The sequence below is a fragment of the Carlito syrichta genome, unplaced genomic scaffold (assembly GCF_000164805.1).
Source record: "Carlito syrichta isolate Samal-C Ts95f unplaced genomic scaffold, Tarsius_syrichta-2.0.1 Scaffold274072, whole genome shotgun sequence".
Taxonomy (NCBI): Eukaryota; Metazoa; Chordata; class Mammalia; order Primates; family Tarsiidae; genus Carlito; species Carlito syrichta.
This window is the reverse complement of record NW_007218168.1, coordinates 153,055-167,281: the sequence shown is the minus strand read 5'-3', so window position 1 is coordinate 167,281 and position 14,227 is coordinate 153,055. Positions and strand designations below refer to the sequence as shown.

The 14,227-nt window shown below is 41.3% G+C and overlaps 1 protein-coding gene across 1 annotated transcript in view; it reads left to right on the top strand.

Annotated features, from left to right (window-relative positions):
• The first annotated feature begins 1,240 nt into the window (after positions 1-1,240).
• EPHA1 (EPH receptor A1) overlaps positions 1,241-14,227 on the top strand; it is a 122,508-nt gene continuing 109,521 nt past the window's right edge. The window contains exons 1-2 of the mRNA XM_008052398.1: positions 1,241-1,350; positions 2,922-3,031. Coding sequence (XP_008050589.1) covers positions 1,241-1,350; positions 2,922-3,031 — 220 coding nt within the window. The remainder of the gene's footprint in view (positions 1,351-2,921; positions 3,032-14,227) is intronic.

The window sequence follows — 14,227 nt, the reverse complement described above, 5'->3', positions numbered from 1 at the left end:
CAAAAAGCAACAAGTGCTGGCATGGCTGTGAAGAAAAGAAATGCTTCTGCACTGTCAGTGGGACTGTAAGCTAATTCAGCCTCTATGTGTTGGGAGCCAACATCTATAGCTACATGGCTGAGGCCTGTAAAGGCCCATCTGGAAGATCGCCTCTGACATAGGATATCACTTATACCTATAATATTGGCGTGTGATTAGTGACCAGTGTGCATACATGGCAGTAAAACTTATAAGTAAATATCAATATGCCTGATGGAGAGTGCACAGCAGAATTATTTTTCTCTGTCTTTCTAAGTTTTACTTCTTTCTAGATATTTTTTAACTTCTATTTCCTGGTAGACTGGGTAGTCAGCTCTTGCTCCCGAAAGCTGTTTCCCCTAGGGCTAAGATTAGAAACTAAATTACCATGGTAGTTTAGTCGCCCTGCCCCTAGCCAGGCAGAACGTTTTCTTTTGTTTCGTTAATTACCAAAACTCTGTCTGCTTCAGCCCACAGCCACCATCATGGCGGCCATGCATTTCCTTGTTCAAGAGTGTGACAGCTACTATTTGATTTTTAGAGTAGACTTGTTAGGATAAAATATATACATATATACTCATAGTTGCGTAAATTTACGCTTACTGTTTTGTTTCCTTTTGCTACATTATTCAAATAGTTACTATAAGATTTATAAAAGAATTAATGATGAGGTATTAGCTTAATAGGATATAGCATAGTATTAAAGGTCAATCATTAGATTATATAAAAATTAAAGTTTAGACATATGAAACATATGAATTATAGTAAAGTTTTGTAGTTTAAGAATAAGTTTTAACTGAGTTATAAGGCATTACGTTAAATCATAATAGGTTAATAGTATAACTGACAGTTAAGTCATTTAACTAAACTTATAGATTATAGTATAGAGTTAAGTTGATAATATTAATCGTTAAAAATATTGGGAGTCAGTGAACTTGGATTGAACCTAGAGTTAACTTAGAAAAGTTTTTTGTATTAATCAGGGTTTAGAACAAAGAGTATAATATGAATGATTCATTGAACATTATGGAAAACCCTTTGAACGATTTGTATTGAAATCGTGCACCTGTGACCTTAATGTAAGCACGACAGGCATCATGGAATTCGAATTGTTTGCTTGGAAATTGCAGATCTCGTGGTGGTCTTGTGATGCATAGTTTGTAAAGCACAGAACTTGTATGCGCCCAGTAAGTGATTATCACACTGCTGGAGGGTATAGAAAATGGTATATAAGTTGGAAGGAGTCCGAATAAAATTTGGCTTCAGTCCTGATCAGACTGTTCCCAGAAGAACTGCCTCCGAGTGGTCTCTTCTCTCCGTCCAGATTCTCCAGTGCGTTCCTAACCCACCCTTGGTCAGTGCTGGTCACTGACATCTATGGAAAGCAGTGTGGTGGTTTCTGAAAGAACTAAAAATTGATCTTTCATATGATCCAGCAATCCTTCTCCTGGAAATATATCCAGATAAACATAAATCGTTCTACCAAAAAGACACCTGCATATGCATATTTTTTGCTGCACTACTCATAATAGTAAAGCCAGGGAACCAACCCTGCTGCCCATGGAATGTGGACTGGATAAAGAAACTATGATACATATACACGGTGGAGTATAACACAGCCATAAAGAAGAACAAAATTATAGCCTTTGCAGCAACTTGGATGCAGTTGGAGATCATCATACTAAGTGAACTATCACAGAAACAAAGAACCGAATACCACATGCTCTCACGCATAAGACGTGAACACTAGTCACATGTGCACCAAACAGGGATCAGCAGTCTCTGGGCACTGTTAGGGAGGAAGGGAGAGAGAAGAGTGAGGAGCATGTGACAGCACAAAGTGTACCTGTTCCACTATCAGGGGTTGTGAAGGTCAGCTGGAATCCCAAACATCACCTATATGCAGCCTACCTATGTAGTAAATCCTCACTTGTACCTGGCAAATAAAGTACAAAAGAAGGAAAAAGCAAAAAAAGGGAACAAAAGCCTAAGTTTTCACACACAAAAATCTGGCTCATTAAACTAGATGCGTACAACAGTTTGAAAAAAAATCTTAAGAAAAATGAGAATGGGCACAAAAGAGAGGGCTACAAGCAAAAATAGCCAAATTTTGTTACTTTGGTTTTTGTAAATGGTGCCTCCTAGAAGCAAGAATTCATTTTCTCTTACAATTACATATAGGACTGCTGTCTTCCCTAAACAGAAGTAATAGTGATCTAATAATATTAATAATTTTATTTAAAATCTTCCAAGTATGTGTTTTTACAATTATTTGAAGTGAAAAAAAAAAAAAAAAAAGACAGAAGTCAATATGAGTTATGTTTCTAAAATAGTTTAATGACCCACAGTCTCATTCGGGACAAGACTCCTCTGGTGTATTGGATTTAAAAAAAAAAAAAAAAAGTGGGACATATACATGATGGAATATTACGCAGCTATAAATAAGGACAAAATTATGAACTTCGCAGCAACTTGGGTGGATTTAGAGTCATACTCAGTGATCTATCACAGAAACAAAGAACGGAGTACCACATGTTCTCAGTCATAAGTGGACCCTGAACATTTATCAGAATGAAAAGGCTTGGCAGTAGCGGGACACTGCTGGGGGTGGGCGGGGAAACGTAACACTAATAAGGGTACCTGATCTCAAACCAGGCAAAGTGAGAACCAACGAGAGGCTCAAACTTAACCTGTGCGATGACTCCTTGTGTACCTAACCCTGAATTGCACACTGTATCTTAAAAAACAAAAACAAAAGGCATAACAAACAAACCAAAAGAAACTCCTCAGGTGTGTGAAGCTTATTACCTAACAAGTTTCTTTCCTTCGTGCCCTACTGTCCCTTTAAGCAGGTGAACCAAGTGAGGCCGGGACTCCGCCCCCCGCCCGCACCGGTAACTCAGGCCGCGCCACCACCTCGGGGTTGGCGTCGCTGAGCGGCGCTGGCCCCTGGGGCTCGGGCTGCTGTGGTTGCACTGCGCCCCGCTGACCCCGGGGGTGCGCGCCAAGGAAGGTACCGACCCTCGCCCTTGCGGCTTCCCCCTCCCCCCCACGATCCGCCCCTCCGCGGGAGCCGGCACTCCCGAGGTCCTCCTCCCGGCGCCGCCTCCAGTTCTCTGGTTCTGCCCGCCGCCAGGCCCATCTTTGATCTTTAACTCCAATCGGCTACTCTCTGAGTCACGCCCACCCCTGCAGGCCGGCACTGTGTTCCTAGAGGTGAGTGGGCGCTCCTGACCCCTGCCTGGAAGCGACGCCGGCAGCACCCTCACCCCAGCCGTCTTAGAACACTGCGTTTCCCAGGCAGTCCCAGCCTCAGGTGCCCAACCTAGAGATCTGGATGCTGGGAAGTCGCCTCCTGCTCATCTAATCTAGGCTAGGGACAGAGGGACCTGCCCCTGAGGAAAGGTTAGGACTGGTTGCTGCAGGGGTTCCCTGTTGTAGGGGGGTCTAACTTTCGACGTGAAAGCTTGCACACCCTCTAGGTCCTGTTCCCCCACTACCCAGGAGGGGGCTATGCTTCTGTCCCCACTTTGTAGCCCTGATTGCTGCGTAGAGCAGACCCTCTGACAGTGGAAGTGAGCCTCCCCACCAAGGAACCCTCTTCTGAGGTCCTCTGCCACCACTACCCAATGGTGACTTGCAAAGGTGAGCTCCTGTCCTCGCCAGTTCTAGTCCTGCAGCCCATGGGTACCCCAGGCTGCCCCGGCTCCAGTGACTGAAAGTCTTACGGCTGCTGTTCCTCATGCTTCCTGCATTGACGTTGGTCAAACTTCCAGCGCTCCAACTCCTGCCCCACTCTGCCTTCCGCCCTTCACACGGAACAGGACCTAGAGGGTGTGTTATCTCTGGAGCTCTCCCCTCCTTCCTGGGCCTTTTCCTTCCCTAAGCTGTTAGGATCAGGATGTTGCAGCCTGGGGCTAGAGCCCCAGACCTAGGAATGTGGGTTGCATGTGGTTGTGATGGACAGGAGCACCCCACAGGGAGTTAGGCTGGATGATGGATTCCCCAGAGCATGGGATAAGTGTCGAGGGAGGAAAGGATCTGGGAAGGCACAGGGCTGACGGACAGTGGGAAAACGGATGAACAGGTAGGAGGATTAGAGAAAAGAACAGGAAAAATTGGAAGTGTCTGGAGGTAGGAGGCTGAGTCAGAGCCTACTGAATGGGACATGGGGGCGGGGGTATGAATCGGTCCACACCCCAAGTTGAATGTCTCAATGGCCTGGCCCCTCTAGTGAACACTTGTGAATACTGGTGGATACTTTTGAGGAGAGGGGACAATGACATGAGTCCACATCCCCAGGAAGAGAATGTGCCATGTTGAGAGTGGCTGAAGGCTGAGACCAGCACTTGCTTGGGGAGAGACTGAATTAGCAGAAAAACATGCCAATCTGAGATCCATTCATCCCAGTGGAGTTGCATAGACAGGTTACAAGGAGTCAGGGAATCCCGTAAAAGTGTATCCTAAATTCTGTATATGTATATGGATGTTTTTCTAGAGAGGTGAGCCAAAGCTTTCATGAAAGTTCTTCAAAGGGCCTTTAACTCCTCCAGAGTTAGACCCTAGAGGTCTCTGAGCTCTTGACAGAGTCTTCATACCTTCCTAGGCAGGCTCCACACATACCTTGCATTCCAGCTGTTGGAGGGTGGAAGAGCTTGCCCTCAAGTCCTTTCCCTCCTTGGATGTTCCTAAGACCCAGTGACAGAGAGGTAGGTTGTAAGGTGAGAACCAGAGAGCATATTCAGACTCCATTCAGCAAGTCCAGAGATGACCCCTGATGTAGGAAAAAACCAAACTCGGTTTCTTTCTACTGTATTCTCACAACACAAATCACTTCAGTGACTTCTGGTCACCACTACGTATGTGGGGATTTCCCCCTACCTGCAGTCAATTCTCTGGCAGATTCTTCAGCAGACACCAGCTGGGTGTCCTCCAATTTTATTCAACTCTGACACTGTCTACCTGGAGATAGCCTCAGGTTGAGCAATCAGCCCCACAAGACTGCCACCCCACTTCAGACACCAATCACAAGCTATAGGTCGTCATCTATACCGCTGTCCAATCAGTTATAAGCTGGAGTTTCCATGACCTCCACCTCAGATGCTGTTAATTTGCTAGGATGGTTCACAGAACTCAGAAACATTGTTAGGTCTCACACTCCCAGCAGGTCCTTCAGAATGTTAGGTCAGGTCCTCTGGGGATGTAGGTGTCTGGTGTATGATCTGGTGTCACATGAAAGATGCAAAAAATTGCACAGAAGTTAAATTAGAAAATATAGCTTATTTAGAAAGTAAATTAGAAAGAGATTTACACTCCCAAGTAGGGGAGAGGGCCCAAGGAAGGAAGCATGGCCTGGCCACAGCTCAGAGAGCACATGGTCACACCATAGCTTAGCAAGGCAATGGCCGCAATGGCCTGGCAATGGTGACTGGTTGCTTGTAGTTGAGTTCTTTTCATCCTTCCCTTTGATGGGGGAAAGTCATTAAGGTGATTGGGTGGTGGTCTGCTCCGTGTCATCACCAAGAGGCAGGTAAGCACAGGTTCTGATGTCAGGTGATGGACAGCAGGCAGATGGTTGGGTTAGTCACATGATTGCTGACATGATGGTGGGGTCCACGCAGACCTCCATCCTCATCCAGTAGCCTCCAGCTACCGGTCATTTATTAGCATATAAAAAGGTACCTATCATGTTGGAGATTCCGAGGGTTTTAGGAGTTGTTAGCCTGGAAACAGGGGCATGACCAAATATATTGTACAATTCACAGCACAGCCTGGCCATGTAATAAAGGAGGCTGCCTCTGAGCTGGAGCATCTATGACTCTGGTCCTGGGCCCCTCCTCTCTTAATGTTTTCTTCCTTACCACAGCATTCAAGACTTCCATCTGGCCTGTTTCTGGGGTTGGAGTTTCTTGTTTTCTTTTCCTCTGGGTCCTAGGGCCTGTCTTCATTCTCTGATCTTTCACCAGATGACCTGTAATTAAAGCTAATAGACTAAACCATAAAGTGTTCTCCAACAGGGGCTGTTTGGAAAATCACCCTAATCAATAAGGAAATGTTCTGTCTCAGTGAAGATTAAAATTTCTCAGTATTGGGCATTCATTCAGTTGAAATTCTTTGAAATTTACACATTGATGGCTTTTAAAAAACTTTTAACCCTGCCTTAGAGGGATCCTTCTCCAATTCAAAATTTTTCAAAATTATTTCTAAAAACACTTGCATAGTAATTTCGAGCAAGTTACTTTAAAAGAAAATGTAAACATAAAATTAAATAGGATTTTTTATTTAAAAAAAGACATTAAAATAGTTTTTAGATACAAACTAAGTGAAAATCTTGAGTCTCTTTTTTTTTCAGAATAAAAAGTACATGTTTATTCAATGCAGATGTAATTCTGTGACATGTGCTTAGGGAAAAAAAAAAGTCAGAAAGTTAACCGGGCTCGGTGGTTCAGCCTGTAATCCTGCGCCTTGGGAGGCTGAGGTGAGTGGATTGCCTGAGCCCGCAGGTTCGAGACCCGTCTGGGCAGCAAGACCTCATCTCTACAATAAATCAAAAAATCAGCTGGGCATGGTAGCATGTGCCTGTAATTCCGGCTACTCGGAAGGCTGAGGCGGAAGGATAGCCAGAGTCCAGCAGGTCAAGGCTGCGGTGGCCGGGAGCAGCCACTGCACTCCAGTCTGGGCGACAGAGTGAGACTCCAACTCAAAAAAAAAAAGAGAAAGTCACGGCCAGGCTCGGTGGCTCAGCCTGTAATCCCAGCACTTTGGGAGGCCGGGGTGAGTGGATTGCCTGAGCTTGAGGGTTCAAGACCCACCTGGGCAACTTGGCGAGATCTCATCTCTACAATAAATCAAAAATTAGCCGAGCATGGTAGCCGCGTGCCTGTAGTTCCAGCTACTACTAGGAAGGCTGAGGCAGAAGGATCGTCGGAGCCCAGCAGGTCAAGGCTGTGGTGGTGGGAGTGTGCCACTGCACTCCAGTCTGGGTGACAGAGTGAGACTCCAACTCAAAAAAGAAAAAGCAGAGAATTGGCTGAAGATGCCTATTGCTGCGTAATACAAATTTATCAAATAGAAGAGAAAGTCACAATATGCCTTTTTCTAAAGAAATGATAAACACAGAAAAGTCTGGCTGCCACTCAGACTTCAAAAAAGAGAAGATTGAAGGCAGAACAACAGAAATAGAAATATGAAAAGAAATGGGATGGTGTAAAGAAATCTTTGTTGAGGAAAAGATGCCAAAACTCTGTAAAATATTTAAGATGGTTTATTCTTTTTTGTTTAGTTTTTTGAGTCAGAGTCTCATTCCGTCACCCAGGTTGGAGTGCAGTGGCATGCTTATGGCCACTCCAGCGTTGACCTGCTGGGCTCAGGTCAATCCTTCTGCCTCAGCCTTCCAAGTAGCCAGTACCACAGGCATGTGCTACCACGCCCAGCAAATTTTTTGATATATTGTAGAAACGAGGTCTCACCAAGTTGCTCAGGCTGGTCTCGAACCCCTGGACTCAGGCAGTCCTCTCACCTTGGCCTCCCAAAGTGCTGTGATTACAGGCTTGAACCACCACTCCAGGTCTAGGATGGTTTATTCTTAAGTCAAACTTGCAAAATTAAGCTTGGGTACACCTAGCCTCAGGATGGTGGTTTAGCTATATACACTTTAGAAAGGCAGATGCTAGAAGAAACCAAACATCAATGCATGTGATAGTTTGCTGGTTTGGCCCAGGAAGGAGGGACATTTCCAAGCAGGGGCTTGCATTTTGTAGTTCTTATTTAAGGATTTGGGAAATCAGTAGAGGAGCTGCTTTGTTAAGATAAGGGAGTGGAAAACTCCGAGTCTGTTGATAGGTAAATGAAGTGAAGATATTTTGCTGAGACAAAGGGTGGAAAGACTTTAGTTTGGTACATTTGTAGTTGAAGTCCTATATGTGATAGACTTCAGAGAAGATAGACAATTGTCTTATAAAGCTCCCTTGGAGTCCAGACATCCACAAGAGATGACTTTTCAGGGCCATAAGATACCTTGATTTTTTTTCTTTGTTTGTTATGTGATGTTATGCCAGAGTCATTCAAAAACAATAGGGTACAAAAACACTGTTTGGTGAGTCCTTATCAGGCAGTGACTCCCCAACGCTCTTAGTTAGGAATTTGGGTAAGAGAAAAGGTTCAGGTTTTGTCCTCAGTTTACCCTTTTGGCAAAACATCATTCCTTAGAATGCACATGTAGGTCAATAACAGCAGGAGGTCCCACGGAGCTAGGAGGTATATTTCTAGAATTATCTGTTTGGCGACAATAATTTCTACATTAGCGGTGTTGACTTATGGGGGAAGGACATGGCCTGAATTTACAGCAAATTGTTTAAGGGCAAGAGAGTTCAGTCTGGAAAAAAAAGTCCTGGACCCAATCTATCTTACAAGCTATCATTATCCAGGCCCATGATTTTGTCCTTTTCCTTTCTCTCTATCTGGCACATCATTTACAAGAGATGATAATGATAACATAGTGACAAGTGTAAAGATAAGAATCATTTTAGAGTTCATGAGGACTGGCCTGGTCTGATGTCCCTGGAGAATACCTGCTTTAGTTGTTATTCTGGAGACTGAGTAGAACTTAGGTGTGTTTTCAAATCACAGACAGGTGTCTGTGGATTCGTTTGAAATCCATGTGTGCTCAGAAATGTGGTCAGGCATTATATAATAACACAAGACCACAGGTCATTGTAAAATAGCCATTCATTTAGGCAAAAAGATAATTCAAAGATCTTTAAGGCAAAATTGTTTACTCTTTGATAGAGGAGACATTTCTTAAACAGTAAGAACTAAGAATTATGAAAAATGGCATAAAGTTAAACTGAATCTGTCTTTGTCTTCTCTCTATATAATTTTTTTCAGCGAGTTTAAAAGGTAAACAAAGATCTTTTATCACCTTAAATTATAAGAAAACCTCTACAAGGAACTCAAACATGCTGAAAAGAAAAAAACAAACAGCCCCATTATAAAGTGGGCAAAAGATATGAACAGACATTTCACAAAGGAAGACATCGAGCAACCAACAGACACATGAAGAAATGTTCAACCTCACCAATCATCAGGGAGATGCAAATCAAAACTACACTGAGATACCACCAAACTCCAGTCAGAATGGCAATTATGAACAACTCAAAAAATAACAGCTGCTGGAGAGGGTGTGGTGAAAAGGGAATACTTCTACACTGTTGGTGGGAGTGTAAACTAGTGCAACCTCTGTGGAAAGCAGTGTGGTGATTCCTAAAAGCTCTAAATATCAACCTCCCATATGACCCTGCAATCCCCTTACTGGGAATATATCCTGAAGAACTCACATCACTCTATAAAAAAGATACCTGCACACGTATGTTTATCGCAGCATTGTTCACAATAGCAAGAACCTGGAAGCAACCATGCTGCCCATCAAAAGAGGACTGGATTAAAAAAATGCGGTACATACACACGATGGAGTGCTACGCAGCCATAAAAAAGAACAAAATCATGAATTTTGCAGCAACCTGGATGGAACTAGAGTCTATAATACTGAGTGACCTCTCATAGAAACAAAGATCCGAGTATCCCATGTTCTCACTCATATAATGGACCTTGAACATCCAATGTAATACTATAAGAAAATGACTGACAGTAATGGGAAACAATGGGGGAGGAAGGAGATGGGATTAACAGTAGTAAATATCTGTCTGGGGACGGGGAAACACAGGGTGCCTGACCGAAACGTATTTGTATACCTAACCCTTAACTGTACCCCACAATATCATAATAAAAAATATTGATAAAAAAATTATAAGAAAACCTTATTGAAAGAGAAAACAGAGCTGGGCTTGGTGGCTCAGCCTGTAAATCCCGCGCCTTTGGGAGGCTGAGGTGAGTGGATTGCCTGAGCCCGTGGGTTAGAGACCCACCTGGGCAGCGAGACCTCATCTCTACAATAAATCAAAAAATCAGCCGGGCATGGTAGCGCATGCCTGTAATTCCGGTTACTGGGAAGGCTGGCGGAAGGATCGCCGGAGCCCAGCAGGTGGAGGCTGCGGTGGCCGGGAGGGGCAACTGCACTCCAGTCCGGGTGACAGAGTGAGACTCCAACTGAAAAAAAAAAGAAGAAGAAGAAAGAGAAAACGAACTTTTATCTTTGCATTCATATATTATTAACATCGAAGCAAATTTTAATAAAAACATATAATTTTAGTCAGTTTGACCATCAGGTAAGGTCTTCATAAATTTATTATAACTTTTGTAATTTTATCTCAGAGAACTCACCAGTGCTCCAAGGAAACTCTGTTATTCTGGCGTGGGTTTTCAGATGTTGACCCTGCAATCCATGTGCTGTTGATATTAATGTTTAATTTATAGACAACTGAATTAATTTCCTCTCAAAAATCAGCCTTTACAATCTCACGTGTTCACCTCTTCCATGATAGTCCTTGGACCTAGAGAAATTGAATAACTTTAATTTCTGATCCTGTGTCTTATAAGGACAGTTAATTTTGATTGTTGCCTTCTCCTGGGCCTGAAGATGAGGCCCTGATTGGTGGGTTTTAGCAAGAGTTGCTGTTTTTTCCCAGTCCCAGGAGCCAAAACCCTGTAACTTAACGGCACTAAAATTGGGTAACTGAATATTTATTAAAGATGTGAAAGACTTAGAACATTTTATTAAAATAAAATCACAGCTTCCTGTAAAAATAATAGTTACGTGTTTAATCAAAGTGATAAACCTTAAAAGCAACACCAAAAGTTATATGGATGTAAAAATTTTAATTTTCTAAAGCTCAGTTTCCTTAAGTAACCAAAAATCTAATAATGGCAACAAAGAAATTATTTCAATGAACTGTAAACCTTTTGTTCCTTAGACCGGTTACCAAAAAGGAAAAAAAAAAACCTTTGTAGGATAATGATTCTTCTTACAGGAAACCCATATAACTTAGAAGACAAACCTGATGAAAAAAAAATACTTGACTTAATTAGACACAGGAATAGTGTATTTAGAGTCATAAGTGAACATTATATTATAGAAGAAATAAGAGCCAATAAACTAGTACTAAGTAGGGAAATACATGAATACTAATGAGGCACAAGAAGCCTTCTGATTGCATTGAAAAGTTTAGACATAGTTAAAAATGCCAGGACTACAGTATTAAACTATACTGGAGGAAAACATCAGGCCACAACTACAGTTAGAACTGGAGGGAAAACAAAAGTTACAGGAGCTGACAAAAAGTTGAAGAAGAGTTATTATTTTAGGCCATCTCGAGAAAAAAAGTTGAAGGCAGCAAGATGTGATAAAAATTGAACTTCTGCAATACAAGTCTGTAAAGGTTTCAAAAAGAAACAAGATATAGAATTAAAAATCAAAAGCTCTTGTAATTTTATTAAGAGCAAATTAACACTTTAAGAAAAGTTGTTTTAATATGGGAAACAAAATTTAGGAAGACTATTAGAAATAATTTTAATTGTAACCATCTTAATCACATACAAAATTCCTTTCATAAACTCCCCCTCATAAATCCTATCATAACTTACATAGACCATCTACAATATGCTTGGATTTTCTGGTTTGCTCCATAATTCCCTCTTTCTTCTTTTGTTTTTGGATTTTTTTTTGAGTTGGAATTTCACTGTTACCCAGACTAGAGTGCAGTAGCTAGCTCACGGTCACCCGAGCGTCCACCCGAGCGTCGACTTGCTGGACTCAGGAGATCCTTCTGCCTCAGCCTTCCAAGTAACCGGAACCACAGGTGCGTACTACCACACCCGGCTAATTTTTGGATTTACCATAGAGACAAGGTCTCACCATGTTGCCCAGGCTGGTCTCGAACCCGTGGGCTCAGGCAATCCTCTCGCCTCGGCTTCCCGAAGTACTGCACCTGACCTTACTTCTCTCTTTCGTAAATGTTCAGTCATTTTACTTGAGGGCAAAAATTACCATACAAAATTATTTTTCATACAAAATTGTTCTTTCTTTATTGCCTTCTTTACCAAAAATACCTTAAGGTTATACCAATAACTTCCTTCACATCTCTTTCTCCTGCTTACTGGTTCACTTCTGTCTCCTTTCCTAAAAATCTTGTCTAAACCCTTAACTTGAATTAACCTTTAAATAACCTCCAAATTAGAGCAAATTTTTCTTTTAAAAAATAAAAATTTAAAATAAAAAACATCTTATTTTGACATATTATATTATGTCAAATTCAGAATTATATTAACTAGAATTCTTATTCTTAGTAATCTTAAAAATTGTGGTTAAATCCTAGAAAGCAAATTCTAAATTGTTTCAGATATTAACATTTACAGATAAGAATCATAACATAGTTTGAGAAACATGTTTGTTTCCCCATATCATAACCCTTTCTTATTTGAAATCTCCTAGACATTTAATGAGCTTCTAAAATAATTTTAAGATTTTAAATCATATAAAAGCTCACCTATAAGCATTATCTTATTTATATTTACTTAATTTATTTATTTTTTGCAGGTTGCTTAATTCCTTATGAATCCAAATTCTAGACAAAGCTAGTTATCATTTTAAGTTATTTTTCTGTTTTAACCACTTTTATAGGCTGTGCATATCAAGTGTTTCCTAAATAAGAACCTTAAGGTTAAATACATGGGCATTTTGCCAATAACTCAGAAAATTCACCTGTTTTCACTGAATCAGCACTCTTAAATCAGTCTTACTTACTTAAAAAAAAAAATCACACACACAAAGATCATTCAGTTTTAGGCTGGGTTTATAGTTTTATAACCTTCATGTCAAACCATGACAAATGTAAAACATTTAATTAGTAGACTCAGACAAAAGTATACGCTGACAATTTTACAGACATTTCTATTTTATCAATTATTATAAAACTATTTATTTACCAAAGACTATTAGAGTCACATGAACTTGGAAAGCATTTAGATCTATTTATTTATGAGTACTCATTTTCTGGTTTTTTTGTTGTTGTTGTTTGAATGGAGTCTCACTCTGTCGCCCAGACTGGAGTGCAGTGGCCGCTCCCGGCCACCGCAGCCTCGACTTGCTAGGCTCCGGCAATCTTTCCACCTCAGCCTTCCAAGCAGCCGGAATTACAGGCATGCGCTACCACGCCCGGCTGATTTTTTGATTTATTGTAGAGATGAGGTCTCGCTGCCCAGGCGGGTCTCGAACCCGCGGACTCAGGCAATCCACTCACCTCAGCCTCCCAAAGGTGCAGGATTACAGGCTGAGCCACCGAGTCCGGCAGTACTCATTTTCTTACAAGCCAATGTGGTAGCATGCTAGACATACACATAACATGTACATACAGATAAACACAATTATACATACAAATATAATCAAATCCAATAGCTTTTTTCTTGGAAATTTTAGCCATGAAATAGCAACAAACTCAGCATTTTATAAAGGATAGCTAAACCAAATTATATCTTTGACGAAACTGGAAACTGTGTACATGGCTAAACTCTGTTTTCCCCAATAGATAATCCAATAAGGACTGTGGACAAAATTAAAGTAAAACAGTTTCCATGGCAGTTTGATTGTAAAAAAACAAAACAAAAAACCTCTTTTCTTTTCTTTTCTTTTTTCCTTTTTTGTTTGTTTGTTTCAAATAAGTTTTAATATTTACATTTTAGTTAGCCCTTACTGAGCTGTATAAGATTTCCAACAACAACAGTGAGTCTTATCTCAGCACCAGTAGCATAGTAAACAGTAGATTCAAAGCAGGGAGAAAAGAAAAGAGAAACAGAGACCTTAGAAGACTTTATTAAATCCTGTAGTTGCAAGTTAGCCATTAGAGCTTTGAATTTTCCCCACTGAAACTTGCTCATCAGTTTCAAAAAGTGCAAACAAACCTTAATATCTAACCAGCTGGGGCCTAAAATCCTGGCATGCCATAAAAACTCCTTGGGTGCCGGAAGGGGATCGTTTTCCTTGCCCTTTCTTTTTGGAGCTGAGCAAGTCAGTCTCATTTACCTGAGAAAATGACAGTTCAGTTCTTCGCAGAAAGGTGCAGGCAAGTCAATCAGGATTTTTCTTTTTTCTTTCTTTTTTTTTTTAGGGGAGGGAGAAAGGTCAATGGAGAGTGCCCTTTAGAATGTACCTCAGAAACATATTTTTGGATTTCAAACTATTTCCTAGAAAGTGAAAACCAGCTCAGAGTAAACCTGGGACCATCAGTCTAAAGCAGAAAGTCATAGGCTCTGCAGAAAC